This window comes from Puntigrus tetrazona, chromosome 22, assembly GCF_018831695.1.
Source record: "Puntigrus tetrazona isolate hp1 chromosome 22, ASM1883169v1, whole genome shotgun sequence".
Classification (NCBI taxonomy): Eukaryota; Metazoa; Chordata; class Actinopteri; order Cypriniformes; family Cyprinidae; genus Puntigrus; species Puntigrus tetrazona.
Window position 1 is genome coordinate 5,034,215 of NC_056720.1, and position 22,537 is coordinate 5,056,751.

Genomic DNA, 22,537 nt, shown 5'->3' on the forward strand with positions numbered 1-22,537 from the left:
AGAGTTACTCACAGCATCTGCGTTAGTCAACATATTTTCGTGTTCTTGTAACATATGAGCTCTCTTTAGTCGCCCGAGTTGTAAGATCTCTGTGCTCTACATAAAATATTAAGTTTAAGGTTGTATAAATAATCCATTGCTCTACAACAGGTGGCATTTTTGACTCCTGGAAATGCCAAATATAAGTCTTATCATGCTGAGGCCACCGTTTTCTTATCAATATCAGCAGTAAACCTGCAAATCGAGGAGTGAGAACCAGGAGGGATCTTAATGAGCTCTTTCTATTGGCCAATGTACTGTCATCCACTTGTGATATCAAAATGTACACCTTTAATTATACTGCACAGGAACTTTATATGAGGAGCATAAAGGTAATTCGGAAAATAACTAACTTAAAGTTAATAGAGGTCAAGCATTTGTGTCAAGCTAGATAAACAAGTTTATTCTGCAACTGGCACACCGGCCTTGGCAGCGCTGAAATCTGTGGGATTCACACACCTGTGGGCATCAGCCATGAGAAAACACCTGTTCTGTGAACTTCTGCAGGCATATATATGGATGACGGAAGTGTTTAGAGTGCAGAAAGTCCAGACAGACTGCAAACATGCTGAGGATCCTGTTGTTGAGCGTGCTGGCCGCCTTGGGTGAGACGTCCATCTGTTTCTACTGAAAAAAACATTTGCGTTTAGCTTAGATTTAGTTCATTTATCAAATGCACGCAATACTCAGAACTTAGTATATGTGGACGAAATGCATCGCTAAGTATGTTTTTCATATTCAGCGCTGGCTGAGCCCAGGTATCTGGAGGAGGGCCCTGAACAGAGGGTTGTTGGTGGAGAGGTGGCAAGACCCAACTCTTGGCCTTGGCAGGTAAAACATCTTTAACGATAACTCAATAAATAAGCTGTTTGGGTGTTTTTTTCTTAATATGGTTGAAGGTTGCTTTCTCAATAGCCATCTTGCTAAAGATGGTCTACAAGGCATCAGCGCCAACATAATGATCATTAAAAATGAACTTGATACCACGTAAATCCACTGTAAGCTGCATTTTCAGCATGAGTAAAGACCACTCATATTGAAAGGAGGGTGTTCCCTCTCAAACAAAGATTGTAACAAAGTCATCGTCTCTTTCTCAGATCTCTCCAGTACCTGTCTGGCGGCAGCTACTATCATACCTGTGGCGGCACTCTGATCAGAACTAACTGGGTGATGACTGCTGCCCACTGCGTTGACACGTAATGAAAGTTTGTTTGTATATAGACTATATAGTTAAAAACAAAACCCATCTCAGAATTTCTCAGAATTGCAAGATAACAATGCAATTTTATATTGTGAGTTGATATTTTTGAAATTCATGTTTTTCTCTCACCATCCTGATCCTGCAATTTTGTCTGAAGAATTGTAAGAAATAAAATACAAATTGTGAGTCACTTTACACAGTTACTGAACTGAACCGACACTGTTAGTTTCTGATGAGAAAAATGACTGGAAATTTCGCGCCTTTAGCAAAAACTCTATGCAGACAAAACGTAATGCATCGAAAAATGTACGCTTGTTTCCTGACTTTACCCCTGTTCACTTGAATGTGTTTCCGGTGCAGCTCGAGGACTTGGCGTGTTGTCCTGGGCGACCACGACATCTACAACCACGAGGGTCGCGAGCAGTACATGAGCGTCAGCAACGTCTACATCCACCCCAACTGGAACAGCAACAGTGTGGCTTCTGGGTGTGTAAAAATCACATACACGTAAATGTATATTAATGGCAAATTTAGCAAATATATCCATATATATTAAAATAAGTATTACAAAAATATACTTAGAAATTGCAGAATGAGAACAATGACCATGCCAAATTATAGTAATTTCAACACATCATATAAAAAACAAGCATGCAAACCCTGACACAGCATATACAATATATCTAATATATCTTGACTGCATCAACCTTCAGACCTAATGTTAAGAACATAATGTTGCAACATAAATGTACCATAACATACATCAGCACAATATGCATGATTGTATCAAGATTTTCAAAAGTTTTAGCACCCCTAGCATCATAAATGTGTGAAATCGGTTGTCGACTGTCCGTTCTTGTGCGTTTCAGATATGATATTGCCCTTCTGCGCCTGTCCTCCAGCGCCTCTCTGAACTCTTATGTACAGCTGGCCGCCCTGCCACCTTCTGGACAGGTTCTGCCCCACAACAACCCTTGTTACATCACCGGCTGGGGCCGCACATCCAGTCAGTTTCGCTTTAAATACCACAGATCAGCCTTGACGTTGCTTGAAATCATTTCTGACTCATTTCTATTTAATGTCTCTCCTCTGATCTTCATGCAGCTGGTGGGTCGCTCTCGGCTCAGCTGAAACAGGCCTATCTGCCCGCAGTGGACTACAGTACCTGCCTCGTAGCGACTGGTGGGAAGCACCGTGAAGAACACCATGGTTTGCGCTGGCGGCGGAAGCGACTCTGGATGTAATGTAAGAAAGACTCTCAAACAGCTCATGAACTATTTCCTGTGAGAAGTTATTTGGTAATGCAGTAAAATGTCTCATTTTGGCCCATTTTCAGGGTGACTCTGGTGGCCCTCTGAACTGTCAGGTCAGCGGTCAGTACGTCGTCCACGGTGTGACCAGCTTTGTGTCTTCACTGGGTTGCAACACCACCAAGAAGCCAACAGTCTTCACCCGTGTGTCTGCCTACTCCAGCTGGATTAGTGGCGTAAGTGCAATTCATAAGATAATAAACTTTACATATGTAATTAATAAACAATAATTATCACAGCTGTATCTTATAATACTATTATAATATTACATTTCTTGTGCCCTATTGTTCATTTCAGATCATTGGATAAGCAGGAAAAATCCGAGACGATGAAACAAGAGCATCCTCCATTTAGCAAACATCTGCAATGGATAAATTTAATAAACATTTCATCTCAAATTGAAATTGTTTTTTTAATTATTCTCAAGATTCCAAGATATTTATGACCTTCTTGTTTTTTGTTTGTTTTTTTAATCTGACCCGGTTTGTCCCACCCTTCATCCCAGAATCTGGACATGGACGATGTTTTAATTTATTTGATGCCTGCACACAGAGCAGTAGGAGATAAATGGCAAGTTCAGTGACGTTCCACCCACAGCAGCTCTCCATAGCTCTGCTACGCTTCATATATCAATAAAAAATATGGTGTTAAACAAAACAGTTAAAAATATAACAGGAATCTGAAAGTGTCAGTTTCTCCATGACAATTAAACAGACGTTTTATTCTAAACAATTCAGTGTCGTCTTTATCTTATTAAACATATTGCTTCGTGATCGTATAAGACGTTTTAAATCAAGCAGGAAGAACAGAAAGACTGAATAGAAAGTAAAGGATAATATGAGGTACATAAATTGCATTGCTTACATTTTCGTATGCATGATAATTTAATGAAAAATCATGATATTTCTCTGCAATACAATGAATTTGTGTGAATAAGCAGAGTGAACTACATGATTATCTGAACGCAGAGCAGTAGGAGATGTAAATGTAAAGTTCAGTCAAGTTATAGCTCCATCTATTAAGAATATGTTTCATTTTGTTAGCATGTGGCAAAATGATGCATGTGGAAAAGGGTATATCAAAACATAAAAGTAACAAGAAATAACAAGAAAATCAATGTCTATGATGTTCAATACTTTTCAAACAGTGTCTAACAATTTACAAGAAACAGTATTTATTTTTTTAGTTTTAGTATCAGATTTGATTTGTATATAGATTTGTCAAATGAAGGCAGTCTGCTGTTTTCTTAAGGCGGCGGTTAACTGTTTTTCGAGGCTTGATCGGGGTGCAGTCTCACGTGTTGAACTGCCAACACACATTTCAGTTCAAACATCTTCAAACCGTTATATGAATTATTACAGAGAATAAGTCAACATTTATGTTGTTTGTAGACCATTTGGGATCCTGACCAATTGTAGAACGGAAGAGGATGTTTGACACTGAGAACCATCTCAGGTAAAGTGGTGTATGAAATTAATTAACATACAGACCACAGATGTTACAACAGGTGCAACTTGATTTACATGAAGTGTAGTAAACTTAAGTGTATAAAAGGTTTGAGCTTAGGATGTTCAGGATTCAATCCAACTCCGCTGAAGCCAAGGTACTACATGTGTTTTGTCATTGCTATGCTACATTAAACGTCTTCATCAAGATCTTCTACGTCCTCGTAATTTTTTCTTACAACTGTATTGTCAAGTATTTAGTTTTATCATGTTTATAAAATAATGATACGATTTTTTCCAAAAAAAGCAGAGCTTCTGGAGACATTGCCTGTGGGCGTAGCTAAAGAGTGACAAGCACTTGAGCGCCGATCACCAACAAAATGCTTGTAGACATAATGCTTTCCATCTTTCATTATCAAACAATGTGCAAATACAGTGTCGAACTGTCATTTGTTCATATATGGACAAATATATATGTATTGCAACTTTGTCAATGAGTAGCATTAGAATCCAACTCTTTAACAGTGTAAGCGTATCTTTAGCTATTATGTACTAACATTTAAATAATTTCATACAATGTAATAATAGAGATTAGTTCAGACTTGGGGTCTAAGGACTAAAAAATATATATCAAACTGCCCCTACATCAGTACAAGTTGTTCAAATGGGTTTCAAGGGGAAAAAAACTGCTAACTCATCCAAAAACAATCTCTGCCATATTGAGTTGTCAGACATGACTGGAACTTCAAAGAACACTGGATTCTATGGTCAGATGAAACAAGCTTTTTGGCAGAAAACATTCAAGATGGGTTTGGTGAACACTGGGATAAAAAATACCCCATGTCCAGAGTTAAATATACTACTGGATCTATAAGTTGTGGGCCTGTTTTTCTGCCGGAGGTCCTGAACATATGGTTCAGATGCATGGCATCATGGATTCTCTCAAATATCAGCATGTAAAAAATCTGATGACGACTGCCTCAATTAGAAATCTTGTAATGAGTCATGGATAGATCTTCCATTAAGACAAGGATCCAAAATAAATATCAAAATCAACAATAAAATGAGTCATTGAGCACAAAACTAATCTTCTCTGACGTGAACCCTATAGAAAATGAGGGGAATTAGCTGAAGATGAGAAGCACCAACATGGATATGTGAATCTAAAGGGTTTGGAGTTATTCTGGATGAAGAAATGGTTTCTGAACTTCTGTTCTCCTAACTTGTCAGGCATTACAGGAAAAAAAAAACTCAGAGCTGTTATCTAGGGAAAAATATGTTGCAATAACTGGGTGCCAGCCAATAACCGTGGCTATTGTGAACTAAAGAAAAACATTTATTTTAATGGGAATGGGAATTCCCTTCTACTTTCCATTAGTTTGCTTTAATTAATTTTTTTTTAATGAAAGATCAAAAAGATAAAGAATTTCACAGCCAATACCAATGTGAAGTGAACACTTTCAATTATACACAGGAACATTACACATGGACCATGAGAGTAATTCTGAAATGAACTAACTCAAAGTTAATACACGTCAAGCATTTGTGTCAAGCTAGATAAACAAGTTTATTCTGCAACTGGCACATTGGCCTTGGCAGCGCTGAAATCTGTGGGATTCACACACCTGTGGGCATCAGCCATGAGAAAACACCTGTTCTGTGAACTTCTGCAGGCATATATACAGTATATATATATATGGATGGCAGAAGTGTTTAGAGTGCAGAAAGTCCAGACAGACTGCAAACATGCTGAGGATCCTGTTGTTGAGCGTGCTGGCCGCCCTGGGTGAGACGTTTGACTATTTCTTTTGAAAGAATCATTGACATTTAGTTTAGATTTTGCCAATTTAAAAAAAAATGCATGCAATACTCAGAATTGAGTTTAAATGCATGTCTTAATGTGTTTTTTGTATGCAGCGCTGGCTGAACCCAGATATCTGGAGGAGGGCCCTGAACAGAGGGTTGTTGGTGGAGAGGTGGCAAGACCCAACTCTTGGCCTTGGCAGGTAAAACATCTTAATGATAACTTAATAAATAAGCTGTTTGGGTGTTTTTCCACCTATAAATGGACATGGTTGTGCAAGGTGGTCAAGATATTTTCTTTATTTAAGTCCTGTCTACTTGCTGGGATATTTTAATAAGGTTTCAAAGACCACTCATATTGAAAGGAGAGCATTTCCTTCAAATCTTCTAATTGTAACAAAGCTATTGTCTCTTTCTCAGATCTCTCTCCAGTACCTGTCTGGCGGCAGCTACTATCATACCTGTGGCGGCACTCTGATCAGAACTAACTGGGTGATGACTGCTGCCCACTGCGTTGACACGTAATGAAAGTTTTCTCTATCTAGATGGTTAAGACACAACAAAACCATGTAAAAATATACGCTTGTTTCCTGACTGTGCCTGTATTCACAGTGTATGGATTAACTGGTTCTAGCCATGACTTTAGCTACTTGTAGCTATAGATGCTGGAATGGCGTTAAGAAGAAGAAAATAATCAAACTGGTAAAACGTGTTCACTTGAATGTGTTTCCTGTGCAGCTCGAGGACTTGGCGTGTTGTCCTGGGCGACCACGACATCTACAACCACGAGGGTCGCGAGCAGTACATGAGCGTCAGCAACGTCTACATCCACCCCAACTGGAACAGCAACAATGTGGCCTCTGGGTGTGTAAAAATCACATACAATCACATTTAAATAGGGCAAATACATACTTTTAATGCTCTAAATTTGTAATTATTCATATTTATAAAAAAATTTACATTTTCAAAAAAAATACAAGCAATGGTCAATAATGTATTCTAAGATTCAAATTCTTGAGCTTGTGAGAACAGAAGAGATACTGTTTGGCTGTCAGTGTGTGTTCTAGAAGTGATTCCAATGATATTGTTATAATTAGGGTGTGGACTCTGCTATTCATTAATATTAAAAACTATTTTTAGAACTATATCTTTATCAGCACAACATGCATGATTGTATAAAGATTGTATTTGAAGAAGTTTAAGAACATCATAAATGTGTGAAATCTAACCTGTAGACTGTCCGTTCTTGTGCATTTCAGATATGATATCGCCCTTCTGCGCCTGTCCTCCAGCGCCTCTCTGAACTCTTATGTACAGCTGGCCGCCCTGCCACCTTCTGGACAGGTTCTGCCCCACAACAACCCTTGTTACATCACTGGCTGGGGACGCACACAGAGTCAGTTTAGCTGCAAGTACAACAAATTTGTTATGCTGCTGCCTCAAATAATTTGTAATCATTTCTCTCCTCTGAACTTCATGCAGCTGGTGGGTCACTCTCGGCTCAGCTGAAACAGGCCTATCTGCCTGTGGTGGACTACAGTACCTGCTCTCGTAGCGACTGGTGGGGAAGCACCGTGAAGAACACCATGGTTTGCGGTGGCGGCGGAAACGACTCTGGATGCCAGGTGAGAAAGATCAACTCTTGAACAAACCATTAACTATGAGAAGTTGTTTGGTTCTGTGGTAAAAAGGTCTAATTTTGGCTTGTGTCATGTTGTTTCAGGGTGACTCTGGTGGCCCTCTGAACTGTCAGGTCAGTGGTCAGTATGTCGTCCATGGTGTAACCAGCTTTGTGTCTTCATCGGGTTGTAACGCCTACAAGAAGCCAACAGTCTTCACCCGTGTGTCTGCCTACTCCAGCTGGATTAGTGGCGTAAGTGCAATTCCTCACAGATCATATCATCATTATAATATACTTTAAATAAGAAATTAACATGGTCATGACTGTATCTTTTAATACTTGTACCATTATTTTTTTTCAGATCATTGGATAAGCAGGAAAACCTGAGAGGCTAAAGAGATAAACATCCTCAATTTAGCATGTTTTAAGATCTGCATTGGCCAAAAATACAATAAACTTTTCATCTGATCTTGGGCTGCTTATGAATCATTTTTTAAGACTGTATCCTTGATTAATTCAGTTTTGTCTTACATAAACATATTTTAACAAAAAAATTTAAAAAATATCCATTTGATCTCTTTTAAATAAGCTATTATTGAAAAGGAGAATCATTAAAAAGGAAGCATTACTAAAAAAATGATAAATTCACACTGCTATTAAAACCATTTTTTTACTTTTAACACACTGATAACCACCAATAAGGAAGGTGGTATAATAGAAGACATCACAAAGAATCAAAGCTGATCACAAGTTGCTTCGCCACAAGCACAATTATATATTAGCATACAGAAGTGATTCACACAAAACACCATCACGATCGGTGGCCTGCACAGACCTCTGTAACAGACATTGCTAGTATACAAGCGCCAAAGTTAAATAGTTCATTAAAAAAATTCACACATTGAATATGCAGTGTCATATGTATGTGCAATACTATCTGCTGCTGTCTGAATTCACAGTAATCACTGCTGTTGCATTAAGGGCATGCACACCTGCATAGGCCCCCAATCCTGATTTCTTTCAACTGAAAAAGGTTTCATAATAGGTAATGTGAAATGTATACGTAAAGATAAAATCACATCTAAGCATTCTATTTTATTTAAAGCTGAAGTGTGTGATTTCCAAATTAATAAGATCACCACGTTACTCACCATGGATTGTAACTATGAATCTCTTGTATTTGGTCTCTCGGCTGCTGATGATCAGAAGTTTATAAAGGTGTTCAGTTGTGCTGTTTGTAATAGTCAGAGATCCAGTTTGATGATCCAGCATGAATTTGTTTCTGAACTTCCCTTTGGCGCCATCATACGCACAGTCTTTATTTATTTCACCTCTAGCAATGAGGCTGTCTTCAGGTCCAAACATCCACAGCACCAGATCATCTTTTTGTATTTGATTAGTGTTGAGTAGTGTGACCGAACCTTCCTCCATTCCAGACTCAATCCTCATAATTTTATGACAGCACCACAAAATGAATTGCCATCTGAATAATACGATTTTTGTTTTGTGCATAATTGCGCCGGACAGAAAAAAAATACACCTAGGATGCTTCAAATATGAGTAAAACTCGGGGTAATTTAAATTTTTTTAGTGAACTAACCCTATAAAGCAGTCATAAATTTGATTGAGCTACTCACCATGGGCAATAACCATGAATCTCTTACATGAGTTAATTTTGCAGCTGGTGATCTGGAGTCTATAAACATCTGAGCTCTGCTGATGTTCCTGATGGTCAGATCTCCAGTTTGGTGATTTAACTGCAGTCTGTCTCTAAATTTCCCATTAGGACCTTTGTATAATTTGGTCTGATTGGTGGCTCTGCTGATTTCCGCTATGAGAGGAATTACTCAGTTCAGTTCCGCCAGTTCATAGAGTGACTGAATCTCTGTCTTTATATTTCAGCATATGCACTGCCACAGAGAGAGAGAAAGATGTAGAAGAAACGTGAGTTTGAACACAAATGGGGCTATCAATGTTTTGGTCTACTCACACAAAACGAGAACACTGAATTTCTTGTAAAAGCCTTTATTGCTGCTCTTGATCTGCAGTTCATAAACTCCAGAGTCTGTGCTTTTGGTGTTTGTGATCGTCCAGTTCGAGCATCCAGCTCCAATCCGTCATCATCTTCATTGTAGACGCTTTGGTGAGTCCATCGATTTTGGCTATGATGGCGTTTTTAGGCTCAAACTTCCACAGTATCAAATCATCTTTCTTTAATCAGTAACACCAGTCTGCAGATGGACAGATACTCCTTCTGTGAATTTCAGAGTGTCCACTTAATTTCATAAAGAATCAGAAACACATAAAACATGTCAGCGTGAATGTGGAGGTGAACGACTGGACTAACAAACAACACTTTAAGACATTTGAAGTGTTAGAGTTGTGCACCTCATACAAGAACTTTGAATCTCTCCAATTTGTTGCTTTGCTGCTGGCGATCTTCAACTGATAAACTCCAGAGATTGGGACCCTGATGTCGCTGATGGTCAGATCTCCAGTCTGATAGTCCAGCTGAAGCTTGGCTCTGAATCGCTCAACATCAGGGTACGAGATTTCACTGCCATTTTTGTTGATATGAGCGATGACTATCTTGAGGTCCAAACATCCGGAGAACTTTGCTATGTCTTTGGATTTTGGATGCACTGGTTTTTAACATGACAGTATTTTCTTCTGCCATCACATAAAACATCAAGCAAATGGAGAAGTCAAATTTTGGTGAAAACATGGTTACTTAAAATTAGTGTCTCTTATGAACAAATCTGCTCCTCTATTTAATGTAGATAAGCCCACTTTTCCGTTTTCTAGCATGTTTTACGTAGCACATCCCTCTTAGAGCTGCAGCCACTAACAGCAAAACCAAGAGACAAATCATAATAAAATAACCAATGAACAGACCTGGATCTGGAAGAGCTGAAGAGAGATAGTCAAACATCATTGTGAGGAAACATCTAAAATGACACTTTTTTTTAATGTGATTTGACATGAATTAAGTACCAACAAAAACATTGAATCTCCTGTATAAAGTTTCTTTAGTGTTGGAGATCTGTAGCTGATAAACTCCTGTGTCTGTGGTTTTGACATATCTGATGCTAAAATATCCCGTCTGATATTTTATTAAAGTATCTGAGCTTCTCACCATGGACAGTAACACTGAAAGTACTGAAGAAGGTCTTGTCACTGATGATCTTTAGATGATAATCTCCAGAGTGTTTGGTTCTGATGTCACTGATGGTCAGAGATCCAGTCTGATTGTCCAGCTGCAGTCGGTCTTCAAACCTCCCATCATCAACATCGTACAATGAGACTGTTTGAGTTTTCCCAACGATTTTAGCAACAACATTGTTTTGAGATACATACATCCACCACAAAAACATTGTCTTATTATTATTATTTTATTTATTACTATTTAAAAATTTGTACGAACAAAACATTAACTCTGCAGTTGATGTAAGCTATAAAACCATGATGATTATACACATTACCTTAATAGTATAGCCCAGTATTAGCCTTATTAAAAATTAACCATGGTCTTATTATAGTAAAAGTGTGGAAACCATTGCATTTTTGCATATTGTTTACTTTTGGTATAACTAAAAAAAAAAAAAAAAACGTTAATTTTGCCTAATTGTTCATTTGTGGTTACGTTTTTTGTTGATGTAGGTTTTTCATTAGCCTATTTACGAAAAAAAACATGGTTAATATTAAAGGATGCCGTCATTTGTAAATTCTGTCCGCGTTTGTTTATTCAGTAATCTCCGTCATAATTTTCTACAGGTCTAAATATCCTCATGAATAACTTGACGTTTTCAAAATGAATTTATCAAAACTGACTCTAATCACAAACCGAAAATGACGTCAGCGCCACGTAGCTAACACATATATGATTATTAGGAGGCTGTTTGTTGGTTTGAAATGAAATGTTTCATCATTTGACATCAAATGTAGACCAACACATAAAAAATAGATACGCCAACTGAAAAGAGTTATTCGACTGCAATGTTTATCATGTTCATTTTTCCATGTCTGTCTTTGTTATGTCTAAATGGCCAAAGGGGGCTTTGGCCGTTCTAATTCACTTTCCAATGGAATAGCTTTGGTATTGAATGTCATTATAGATAAAAGTATACTAAAACTAACTGCTTTCAAAATATAGCCAGAAATGACCCTGTCTGTTACAGAAACTCTACATAATGTAGGGGATTCGGTCAATCTGCCTCTTCTTTGCCAAAAACAAACACTAGCTGTTCATCTGCTTTGTTAAAGCAGATTTTAGTACTAAGTCTTACAATAAATGATTTTCCTCTCAATCCTTAGACTACAAGCAGCACTGCAGTTCTTTAGATAATTAGGTGATTAGTTGAGTGATGATTACCCATTATTGAAGACAAAATCAAATAAAACACATAGTACGGAACAAAGTATTTACGCAATTTGGATTTCATTATTATACTGTTACATGCAAATGTGTATTCGGGGACATTTCACGTGCTTCGTGTGAGAACGGTAAGCAGAAACTGTATCAGTATTTGTCCACTAGAGGACAGAAAAGATCAGACGTTAAGACCAGCTGCATATAAATGTTTAACATTGTTCATCAAGCAGGTGCTTTTGTCAAAAATGCTACAGTTGAGCAAAAGCCATTTTTATTTTTTGCCAAGTGCAATAATGCTAATTTAATATCAACGCAAAAGCATCAAAAGCATCAGACCGGATCACAAGAAGATACGTTTAGAGGATGAAAAACCTTCATATCTAAGCATATTCATGTATGCAAAATGATACATTTTGTTCTGCGGTGAGAGGAGGCATATCCACGGAGGGACGCGAAGACCAGGCCAGACAACAGAAAGTCAGAACGATTCTAAGAGCCCCACGATGGAGGAGGCCCCTCGAGGGGAACGTGGTTACGATTTCCTCCACAGAGTAGCGACTGTAGTTTTTCTCGGTTGTTTTAGTGACATTAAAAGAGTAGGTCACGCAAAAAAAAAATCTGCCTGTCAATTCTGTCATAGTGTTCTATTTCTATTAATTCTCAAGCTGTTTCAAACACGGATTAGCCTAGTTTATTTCTTTTGTTGAACATAGGTTATTTTGAAAAACCGAGCGGTTGGTGGTTTTAAACTATTTATATTATAGCATTTTCCACTCACAGTCAGCGTGTCGAAATATGTTTGGCACTAAATACACACATTTGACTTGTGGTAACTTACAGCTCTATATATATATACTGTATATAGACATACGTATGTGTCCTTGGTTACGACAAAACACCTTCAGCGTGTTTCCTCACCCAGGTGGCCACAGTGAGCTCTCTTCATCTTGAACACTCCTTTCGAGCTCATTCAGCTAGTAGCATTAGATACTTGCGTTAGATCAAACAGAGTAATATTCTTTCATTTTTAGGTACCAGGATCTGATGATGGCCTCCCTGCTCCTGATGATCTGTATAATGCATCTGCTCTACGAAATAGGTAAGCATAATAAACGCTTATAACGCATATATGCATGGCTGAATCAATTTCAAATACGCATGCATGGAAGATAATTCAAACCATGCTGTAAAGCAATTATCACACAGGAACAATGATACACTTATTTTCGTTTGAAAGTGCAGTGCATGTCTCCTTTTCCCGACAGAAATGAGTCTCAAGCAGTGCGTTTAAATTGATTGAACAGGTTTGCTCTGTGTGTGTTGGGGCTTCCTGAGCAGTCCTGAATTATTTCCTAAAATTCCTTTGTCAAAATGATAACTTTTCCTGCTTCCAAGACATGCAATTTACGAACTGTCTGTTCACTTAGTATATAAAACCTTGTATATATGCAGTAGCTAAAATCAGTATATGCAGATGTCATATAACGATCGTGTTGATGTGAGATTCAGAGACAGACTCATAACAGACTCAGAAACTCCAGAACCCAAGACTCTGGGTTTTGGTATCTAGAAATGAGTTGTCTTTAGAGTCAAAAAATGACTTGATTTGTCCTGTCTATATTTTTCTGACAATCACATCGCAACTTATAATTCTTTGTAAGCAATGATATAGAGATTTAAATAAATTTTTCTCATGTTAAACTTCCATCGAACACAATAAAACCTCTACAAATGATTCAGAATGCAGCAGCACGGCTGGTATTCAATGAGCCCAAGAGAACCCATGTTACACCTCTCTTTATCTCCTTACATTGGCTACCGATTGCAGCTCGCATCAAGTTCAAGGCACTGATGCTTGCATATAGAACAACCACAGACTCAGCACCGGTCTACTTCCACTCACTATTACAAATCTACACACCCTCTAGAAGTCTGAGATCTGCTAGCGAGCGACGCCTCGTGGTACCATCTCAAAGAGGCTCGAAATCACTCTCCAGAACTTTCTCGTTCTCTGTTCCTGGCTGGTGGAACGATCTTCCCGTACATATCCGGAATGCTGGATCTCTGTCAATCTTTAAGAAACTGCTGAAAACTCACATCTTTCAGCAATACTTGACCTCATCTTAAAAAAAAAATAAAAAAATTCCTCTCACTGTCTCTGTCTCTCTTCTCATCCCCCTTGTTTATTCCTTCCCTTCTGGCATGTACTAATTTGAACACTGCCTTTGACTGGGTGTTATAAGCACTTACTCTGTCTGTTTGTCTCTCAAAAAAATGAATCGCTGTTGTACTCTCAATTGTAAGTCGCTTTGGATAAAAGCGTCTGCAAAATGACTAAATGTAAATGTAAATGTAAATGTTCCGGTGTGTCGCGCCACCGATTCGGCATCTTGATTAATAAGATCTTAATTAGTGACTATCTAGATTAGCCATTGCTAGTTTGAAAGGATGAAAAAGACCTTTCGCACTAACAGCAAATCACAGTAACAACACAATGTCATTCATTTTCTTTGAGAGTCGCTGTTGTTCATGCTGCTACCTCCAGTGACCACTGACAGCTGAAAGTGGACAATATACACATTGGATTTTTAAAAAATACATACTAGCAATTCTGTACATTATCGGATTTAACAGGTATCCGTATCAATTAATATATTCCAGTAATACAAAGATATACAAACACTGTTTCATGTTACCATAACAACCAGCTGTTAGATCATCCACAGTACAGCAACCAAAGACCTATTCTGGTATAAGCCAGAGAGAACATAAACGTAATTCCTTAATAATAATCCAGCATTAAGTAGTGCATTAATTAATGTTGATTTATTCTATATTTTACAGCTCCTCTACCTGTTACTGAAAACAGCAATTACTGTCTATCATCAGAATCATCAGTTTCCAAATGTCTGTTGCTGTGTTGGGTGGTGAACGTGAGTCATGTGACTCTCTCCTGGTACAAAGGAAACAGTTTATTGTCCAGCATCAATGTGTCTGATCTCAGCATCAGTCTCTCTCTACCTCTGGAGGTGGAATATCAGGAGAAAAACATCTACAGCTGTGTGATCAACAACCCCATCAGAAACCAGACCACACATCTGAACATCAGTGAAGTCTGTCAGACATGCTCAGGTACAGTAGAGCTGATTTTAATGCCAATTCACTCAAATATTCCTGGGTTCTCTGTCTCCTCAGAAACCACTTAAGGACCTGTCCACCTGACTGATTTAGTAGTTCTCTATTATATGCCTGATATGTTAATAAGCAGCAGCACTGTTCTTGTTCTGACAAGCAAGATACATTCCCTGTGGTTCAGTGAATAAAAATATCAGCACCATTGCTAAATATTATCAAAAAATTAATCTGCATTGGTAAATCTAACCAAAATGTAACCTTTTATTGGATAATAATAATTTAAAATAGAGAGAAATGTCATTATGAAATAAATGTTTTTCTCTAATATACATTGGCCACAATTAACGGCACCCTTTTATCCAATACTTTTTAAAACCTTCATTTGCTAGTTTAACAGCTCTAAACGTTCTCTTATAATGTCTGATGAGGTTAGAGAAAACCTGACAATAGATCTTAGACCATTCTTTCATCCAAACTCACTCCATATTCTTTAGATTCCCAGCTCCAATGTGGTTCTTCTCTTCAGTTCACCTCAATGATTTTGTTCAAGTCATAGGACTGAAATGGCCAGCAGAAGCCTGGTTTTGTGCTCAATGACCCATTTTTGTGTTGTTTTTGAGGTTTGTGTTTGGATTATTGTACGTTTGGAAAATCCAAAGATAGCATATTATAAGATTTCTATCAGAGTCAGTCACTTATTGACTTTTTATCTGTTGATATTTGATAGAATCCATGAAGACATGTGTCTAAACAAGATGTCCAGGACCTCCAGCAGAACATCAGAAATACAGCTGTATATTTCATTGTACACATGGGATCATTTTTATCCCTTTTGTCGGACATCAGAAATATATACTTAGTCTTTCTTCTTATGGTGATAGATGGTTAAGGGAACTTGGGCTTTTTATTCCCTCCTGTTCGCATTTCTGTTAAATAAAAAGCCACAGCTGGATCATTTAATGATCATAATCACCCTGGAGTGCTCAAAATTTTAAATATGAATGGGAATGTATTTCAGAGATATTTCGCTCATGAGAATTTCTAGGGGCGCCAATAATTATGTCCAAGATGTAAAAAAGCTATTATTTCATAATGATATTTCCACCCATTTTAAATTCTTATTATCCAATCATTTTTTTAACCAAATATAATTTTCACAGCCTTCTTTGAACATATTTACCAAGTGTGCTGATATTTTGATATATGTTGTTCCAAACCTATAAGACATTCGTTCATCTCCAGTATTCTCGTAGCGTCGCTACCGTTGCGCCACTGATGTCACATGGACTGCATTTACTGTTTATGTTTTCCATTTACGTTTCTGAATCTGGATCATTTCGGTCATGTTGCTGTCTATGGAGGGTCAGATAGCTCTGATTTCATCCAGAACATCTTAATTTGTGTTCCAAAGATGGTCTAAGGTCTTACAGGTTTGGAATGACATAAGATTCCAAAAAGAAATTATTTTGGGGTGAACTAATTCTCTAAGGAACAAATTCCATGCCCATGTGTGATCTGCGCATACTAGGCAATGAAATTTGGATTCTTGCATACAATTAAAAAATAAGCAATGTATACTTTGGACTTTAGCTTTCTCCTCCCTAGTCTTGCCCTTGACTGAAGGCCACCGATCGTTGGGAAAGCATCCATTTTCCATTTAAACTTTAAATCGCTCACAATGGTTTTTAATATGCAGCTATTCCCTGCTTCCATTTTAACTTGCTGCATCACTGAATGTCATATTTTTATGATGTTTCAAATCGATGTTTGTTCTGAATCATCCCCTTACACTACTGTACGTCTCTCTTTCTCACCGAACCCCAAAGACTGGAGTGCATTGCAGATCAGTAAAGTGGTGGTTTTTGCTTCCGCCGCTGTAAACTTTCTGATCGTGGCTGTGACCGTGATGGTCTGTATTTACAGGAAACATAAAAAAAAAGAACAAAAAGGCAAGTCATAACCACATTTGTGATTCAAAAGGAAACGCCGGTCTCTTGCTAAACATAACCTCTTTTGGTAAAGATATTAATGAGTCTTGCATTTTAATATTTCTGTTATTACTGTTGAAACAGTTCAGACCAGTGAAGAAGAGATAACTTACGCTGATCCAACATTCTGCCAACAAAAAATGCACAAAGCGGTAAGATCATCAATTGTGTCCCTGGCCTTTTCTCAGGAAACAGGTTGTTATTATTTCCTTTCCTAGGCTCAAAGTACCAGACATTAACCACCAGCAATGAATGCACATGCATAGGCAAAGCAATGCTTTTTAAAATCACCAAAACATTTTTAATTTAAGATATTTTTTGTTTACCACACTTTATATAAAGATGATTCTCAACTATAACTAACAGAATTATTCGATATACCATTTTTCTTATGCAAAATGTGTGTAAAATAGTCATAAACTTTTTTTTTTTGTTTAATGCCATTCATCTATAATCTATATATTATTTTTTTTAAATCAAGCTTTTCATAATAATATTTAATAGATTGAAAAAACTTTTGATAAAGTCGATAAACTTGCTTTCAGTCCCGGTGTCCTCATACGAGGACATGCATCAAATCAACTTCCTGTTTCATAACAGAAAGTCGTATTTGGATTTGAAACCCTGTAAAATGTTCAATTTACAAACTAGACAGATTAAAGCGATAATTACGAAATATGATCATATTTCCGTAACTGTGTCACAAAATGAATTTCAGACATTTTTGAAGACCAAAGAAAGAAAGTGGACTTGGTGAAACATCTCCACATTTAGTATCTCTGTAAAGCCCTGAATGTGCTCTTTAGACTTAACACTATAGTATAGTCTCAGAGAACTTCACTAAAATATAAAACCCTCACATGAGGCCGCAGGGTCCTAAGAGATTGAACTAAATCAACAATACTAATTCATATTTATTATGCTTTACTATATCGTTACTACAATGCAAGTATAAAGTGATATATTATTTTATCTTCCAGGGTACCTTTGGTGTTTAAATACTAACTATTGAACTAAACAAGTAAAGTCTTCTAGTGGGTCAGTTATAACATCTAGTATACGATAACATTTTAAAGTGCATGTACTGCAACAGGAAGTCTATTTTTTGTTACCAACCAGTCAACATGAGAAAACGACCAAAGCGTGAGTCCGTCTTTGTGTTTCCTTACAGAGAGTGCAAAAAGAAGAAGATGTGGTGTACGCAGGGGTCTCTGCAAGTCGCTGATGAAAAAACAGCATTACTTTCGAGTCCGTTCTGGGCCCAGTGCTAACGTTTGCTAGTCGATCGTGTGATTGTAAATAGTGTGCTGACATGGACTTGTGACCTTTTTTTTTTACACACATGTCTTCCTTACTTTAAACATCAATGCAGTTGCTGGAGCTCCACCTTGTGACTGAACATGAAATCATTTTTGCTAGTTTCTCTGTCTGTGGCACTTTGTGCTAAAGCGCTACGCTGATCAGCTTCTTAGCTTCTTTGAATAATCAAAAACCAATTTTACGATCTTGAAATACTTGCTTAAACTTCCACGTCATCACTTTTTGAGCACGTCTCTAAAATCATATTCAGGTTACCTATTGCGTTGATTTTCTCACTGACTTGTTCTTACATGCATTTTCTGTCTCTTAAATGTTGGTAAGTGCATTTTGTTTGTGTTAGAATGGTAGTCATTTAGTTGCGTGATTCTAAAACAGATGATCTTTGGCTAATGCATGCATAAAAATTATAGTTTTAAACCTTCATTAGTCAAAACAATTGGCGCACTGAATTGTGGTTTTCATTTTGAAGTCCCTCCCCCTTCACGAGAGCCATCTTGACCTGCTTTTGTGTTGTCACCAAATTAGCAAATGTTTCTCTTTGGGTGATGCATCGTCATTCTAAACGTACAGGTCCCTTTTACAGGTCAGCACAATTGATTTTATTTTTATAATTTTTTTAATGTGAAAAGGAGGAGCATATATTAACTGTTTTTTGTGACTACGTACATTTTAATCTCTTTTTCAAGCCCCGTAAAACGAGGTTTGCCTTTTGTAAACTTGCATTTATGAATGTGAAATTTACATAAAATAAAAATAAAATTTATAATAAAACCACCATCCTTTAAAGAGTGATCCTTGATATAAAAAACCCAATATAAAATATTTATAAAATCTTGAGGTAAAGTTAGCAAACTCACTAATAGCAACCCATTACTAAACCAATCGTGAAAAAAATACTCATTTCTATATAAAGTATTATTCCAGTGTGCAGACAGTACTCTACAAGAGACTCTGCTGGAGCGCCTTCTAGTGACTGAACATGGAAAACAAGTTATGTGTAATATTTATCTTTAATATTTTTCATGCTGATGATGATTGAACACCTTTTTGTTCCAGAGGATGAATTTGAGAAACAGTATATTATACTGTGGCATATACATAACACTTTACTGTTTACAATTTACAGTAAATCTCTTCTGGTTAGCATGGTTAGCATGGTTTGTTAGCCGCTTCTGGTTAGACGTAACCACACAGACATCGACATGTTTGTGTATTCTGACTAAATAAAGCCACATACAGGAAAAAAATAAATAGTATTTTCTATAATATTTTGAGTGAATGATTGTTTCTCGGACGCTTTCGGGAAGATGCTGTAGCGCCCCCTCTGGCTGAATATAAAAATTGCTGTAATGCACTGTAATATTTATATGTTATATGTTATCGATTCTTTGATGAGCAGAAAGATTGAAATTGTAAATAAAAATGTGATTATTCAAAATTGCATAAACTTTAAACGCTTAATTTCTATTTTTATTGGACATTTTGCACATTTACAATGTAAGAGGGATCATATCTCATTTGCTATAGTTTCTATTTACTTCTGCTGCTATCTTGTGGTGAAAAAGATGAAGTGCATTTAAAAGCCTTTTTGTGGCAGAAGATCAATTACAGTAAAAATTGTCTAGATGGTACTTTTAAACTATGAAATAAAATAAAATGTAGACCTAACTCAAAAGTATTCATATATCATTTCGACCTCAAATTATTATTTAGCACCGTTACATTCAGGGAAACTGTTCAGTTTATTTTGTGGATCTGATTTTGTAGAATAGTTTGTTTTTTATTATATTTAGTACATGCAAAAGTATATTTATTTAGGCACGTTGTTTATAAAAGGAGCTGTTAGGAAGCAAAACCTGTTTCAGTGTTTGTCCACTAGAGGACAGAAATGATCCAACATTAAAAACAGTAGCATTCATCAAGCGGTTTCTAATATGGTTTTACCCAGCATGCACTGCAGCAGCAAGCATTCTTTCTATTCTCACCACAGTTGAGATTCATATGCTGCTTCTTGATGTCTGTGTGCGTCTTAATTATTGCTTTTTTATACCAATATTGTATAAAACGTGTGGTAGAATTGACGATAAAGCATACTTGACACCTGGCTGGAACATTTTCAGAGACCCTTCTCAACAGAACACGGTTCTACAATGTTTTATTTAATCTTCGGTGTCGTAAAACAACGGCGAGAGAGGGTTTGAAGTCCTTTGTTCCTTTGGAGATACCTTCTCAGATTAGTTTTACTGCATGGCAGGTTTTTGGCTCCTTAAAGTGTTGACTACAACTGTAAACTTGAATAGTCTACTTAAGACTGTACGTTCATACAACTTACCCCGTTTAGATTCAACTAAAATGGTTCGGTGCAACAGGTATCCACACAATTTTCTAGTAATGTCAACTAATTTGGGTTAAGAGTGCAATACCGGAGACACTGTGCCATTTAACGGAAAAAGCGCTAAAAGAATAAAATGGTGCAATATTCATATTTAAACTTTCAAAAGTGGACAACCATTGATCTCATCCCGTTAAAGGGTGTTGAACAGTTCTAGAAAGCGTCAAATGAAGCCGAGAAGAAAAAAATTCACAGCCCACACGCTCGTAGCCACAAAGATAAATGTGTGAACTTTAGTGAAGTCTTCAGTTTATATTTCCACACCGCTCTATGTTGATCTTTATCTCTCATCACAACTATTTTAACACATTTTTTGCGCTCATGGCCGTCGAAGCCCATGACCGACAGATGCTTGGCCTGATCAGGCCTGATCATTAAAATCATTGTGTGTGTTTCTCTGCTTCCCACAAATCATAATCAAACTCCACTGATCGACTAAACCACGGGCATCAGCTGCGTCATTCACTGAATCCCCACAAAGTCTGAATAATTCATAAAAACACGTTTTGTGTGAATATACGATCAGCTGAGATCAGATGATAGAGAAAACTCGCTTATGAAAAAAAGGGAGTTTATTCAAATGTGCTATTAGTGTGGTTCTTTTAAATTTAAAACAGGAAAGTATGCTTTCTGTAGGTTCATGCAGAGCCATTCAGTCATTCTGTGCAGGATTGCATCTTTTGAATATTGAGTTTATGATTATTTGGTGATATGGTAAATGACGTCAAGTGGCACATTACAAAATGGCGGACGGCCTACGAGGCATCTACATGATAATCAGACATAAAGTATTGAAACTTTGTAACATTATGGAATAAAATAAAGCTTTTAGGTTCAACAGCATTATTTTAAAGCCATAGGCCTTAAAAACTTTCACATAAACTCTTTTTTTAAGTGCTAGCTAACTGTTTAGCATTTCCATAATCTATTAAAATATATTTTAATAATTATTTTATGTGATCACTAGAAGCTGCTACAAAAACCTATATATTATTTGATTATGTGTGTGATCAGATTTATAAAGCAGGTCAGTTGATCATGAAGATCATTGAACGTACTAAGAACTGCATAGTAATGATCTGTGACAAAAACTGCCTAGCAACACGATAAGCACCCAGAACACCCTAGCAACACCAGACAAACCATCCCTAGCACCCTGGCAACCTCCCAGAACACCCTAGCAACAGAATTCCACAGAAACTGCCTAACAACCGTTGCAGTTGTTTACTGAATTACATCCGTCTCACGTTCTCACATTCACAAATACTTTCTTCTGAAAACATACTGTTAATCAGTTCTAGGAAGACGTTGACCGCCGGAGTGAAAAAAAGTGTGAAAGAGAAGCGGAGAAGAAAACAAGATCACGAAAATAAATATGTGAACATGAGTCACTTCTTCTGTTTCACTCTGCTCTAGGTTGACCTTTATCTCTCATCCTGACTATTTCAGCTTTTTTTCATACATGGTTGTTGAACCCCATGATCTACAGGTTTTAGCTTGATCAAGTTCAGATGTTTAAAATCATTGTTTGATCCAGCGTTTTTTTTCACAAACCGTAATCAAACTAAACACTGAGATCAGCTTCATCAGTCACTGAATCACCTCTTGAACAACATTTCGGCAAGAGATTCAGGGCAAAAAGCTTAGTAATTCGCATCAGCAAAAATGCATTTTATGAGAATATAGAAGCAAGTGATCAATTTAAACACAATGAGCTTCTGATAAAACAAACACTGATAGTTCTTCAAGAAATTGCCCTCAGCAGCCAATGAGTCCTAATGCTTATATGCGTGTGGGCCTGTAAAATGGATGTGCATTGTTTTAATACTAAACGATAGCATTCATATCTGCTGTATATGATCAAATGAGGTCGATGTATCACGTTTGTTTAAAATGACAGAAGAGTACACA

The 22,537-nt window shown here is 37.1% G+C and overlaps 2 protein-coding genes and 1 pseudogene across 3 annotated transcripts; all 3 read left to right on the forward strand.

Annotated features, from left to right (window-relative positions):
- The first annotated feature begins 566 nt into the window (after nt 1-566).
- On the forward strand, nt 567-2,954 carry LOC122328164 (annotated as a pseudogene).
- A 2,725-nt stretch (nt 2,955-5,679) lies between these two features.
- Nucleotides 5,680-7,887, forward strand: LOC122327500 (elastase-1-like). The gene is made up of 8 exons (XM_043222914.1): nt 5,680-5,781; nt 5,913-6,001; nt 6,219-6,319; nt 6,537-6,662; nt 7,058-7,194; nt 7,281-7,423; nt 7,522-7,671; nt 7,781-7,887. The coding sequence occupies exons 1-8, from the start codon at nt 5,742-5,744 to the stop codon at nt 7,790-7,792; spliced, it is 798 nt and encodes a 265-aa protein (XP_043078849.1). The 5' UTR covers nt 5,680-5,741; the 3' UTR covers nt 7,793-7,887.
- A 1,802-nt stretch (nt 7,888-9,689) lies between these two features.
- LOC122327554 (natural killer cell receptor 2B4-like) lies at nt 9,690-18,990 on the forward strand. 2 transcript variants are annotated; one of them, XM_043223000.1, is made up of 5 exons: nt 9,690-12,890; nt 14,636-14,923; nt 16,753-16,875; nt 16,999-17,066; nt 18,086-18,989. In XM_043223000.1, the coding sequence occupies exons 1-5, from the start codon at nt 12,836-12,838 to the stop codon at nt 18,137-18,139; spliced, it is 588 nt and encodes a 195-aa protein (XP_043078935.1). In that variant the 5' UTR covers nt 9,690-12,835; the 3' UTR covers nt 18,140-18,989. The 2 variants fall into 2 exon arrangements, with proteins under 2 accessions (XP_043078935.1, XP_043078936.1); XM_043223001.1 differs by lacking the exon at nt 16,753-16,875 and having other exon boundaries at nt 18,086-18,990.
- Nucleotides 18,991-22,537: the final 3,547 nt, after the last annotated feature.

What these genes read in the sequence shown, in the direction of transcription:
- LOC122327500 (XM_043222914.1), top strand. Translation starts at nt 5,742, where the DNA reads ATGCTGAGGATCCTGTTGTTGAGCGTGCTGGCCGCCCTGG. An exon ending in AGCAACAATGTGGCCTCTGG is followed by an intron (nt 6,663 to 7,057) that starts GTGTGTAAAAAT and finishes TGTGCATTTCAG; the next exon opens with ATATGATATCGCCCTTCTGC. An exon ending in TGGCTGGGGACGCACACAGA is followed by an intron (nt 7,195 to 7,280) that starts GTCAGTTTAGCT and finishes AACTTCATGCAG; the next exon opens with CTGGTGGGTCACTCTCGGCT.
- LOC122327554 (XM_043223000.1), top strand. Translation starts at nt 12,836, where the DNA reads ATGATGGCCTCCCTGCTCCTGATGATCTGTATAATGCATCTGCTCTAC. An exon ending in GCATCTGCTCTACGAAATAG is followed by an intron (nt 12,891 to 14,635) that starts GTAAGCATAATA and finishes TATATTTTACAG; the next exon opens with CTCCTCTACCTGTTACTGAA. An exon ending in AGTCTGTCAGACATGCTCAG is followed by an intron (nt 14,924 to 16,752) that starts GTACAGTAGAGC and finishes CGAACCCCAAAG; the next exon opens with ACTGGAGTGCATTGCAGATC.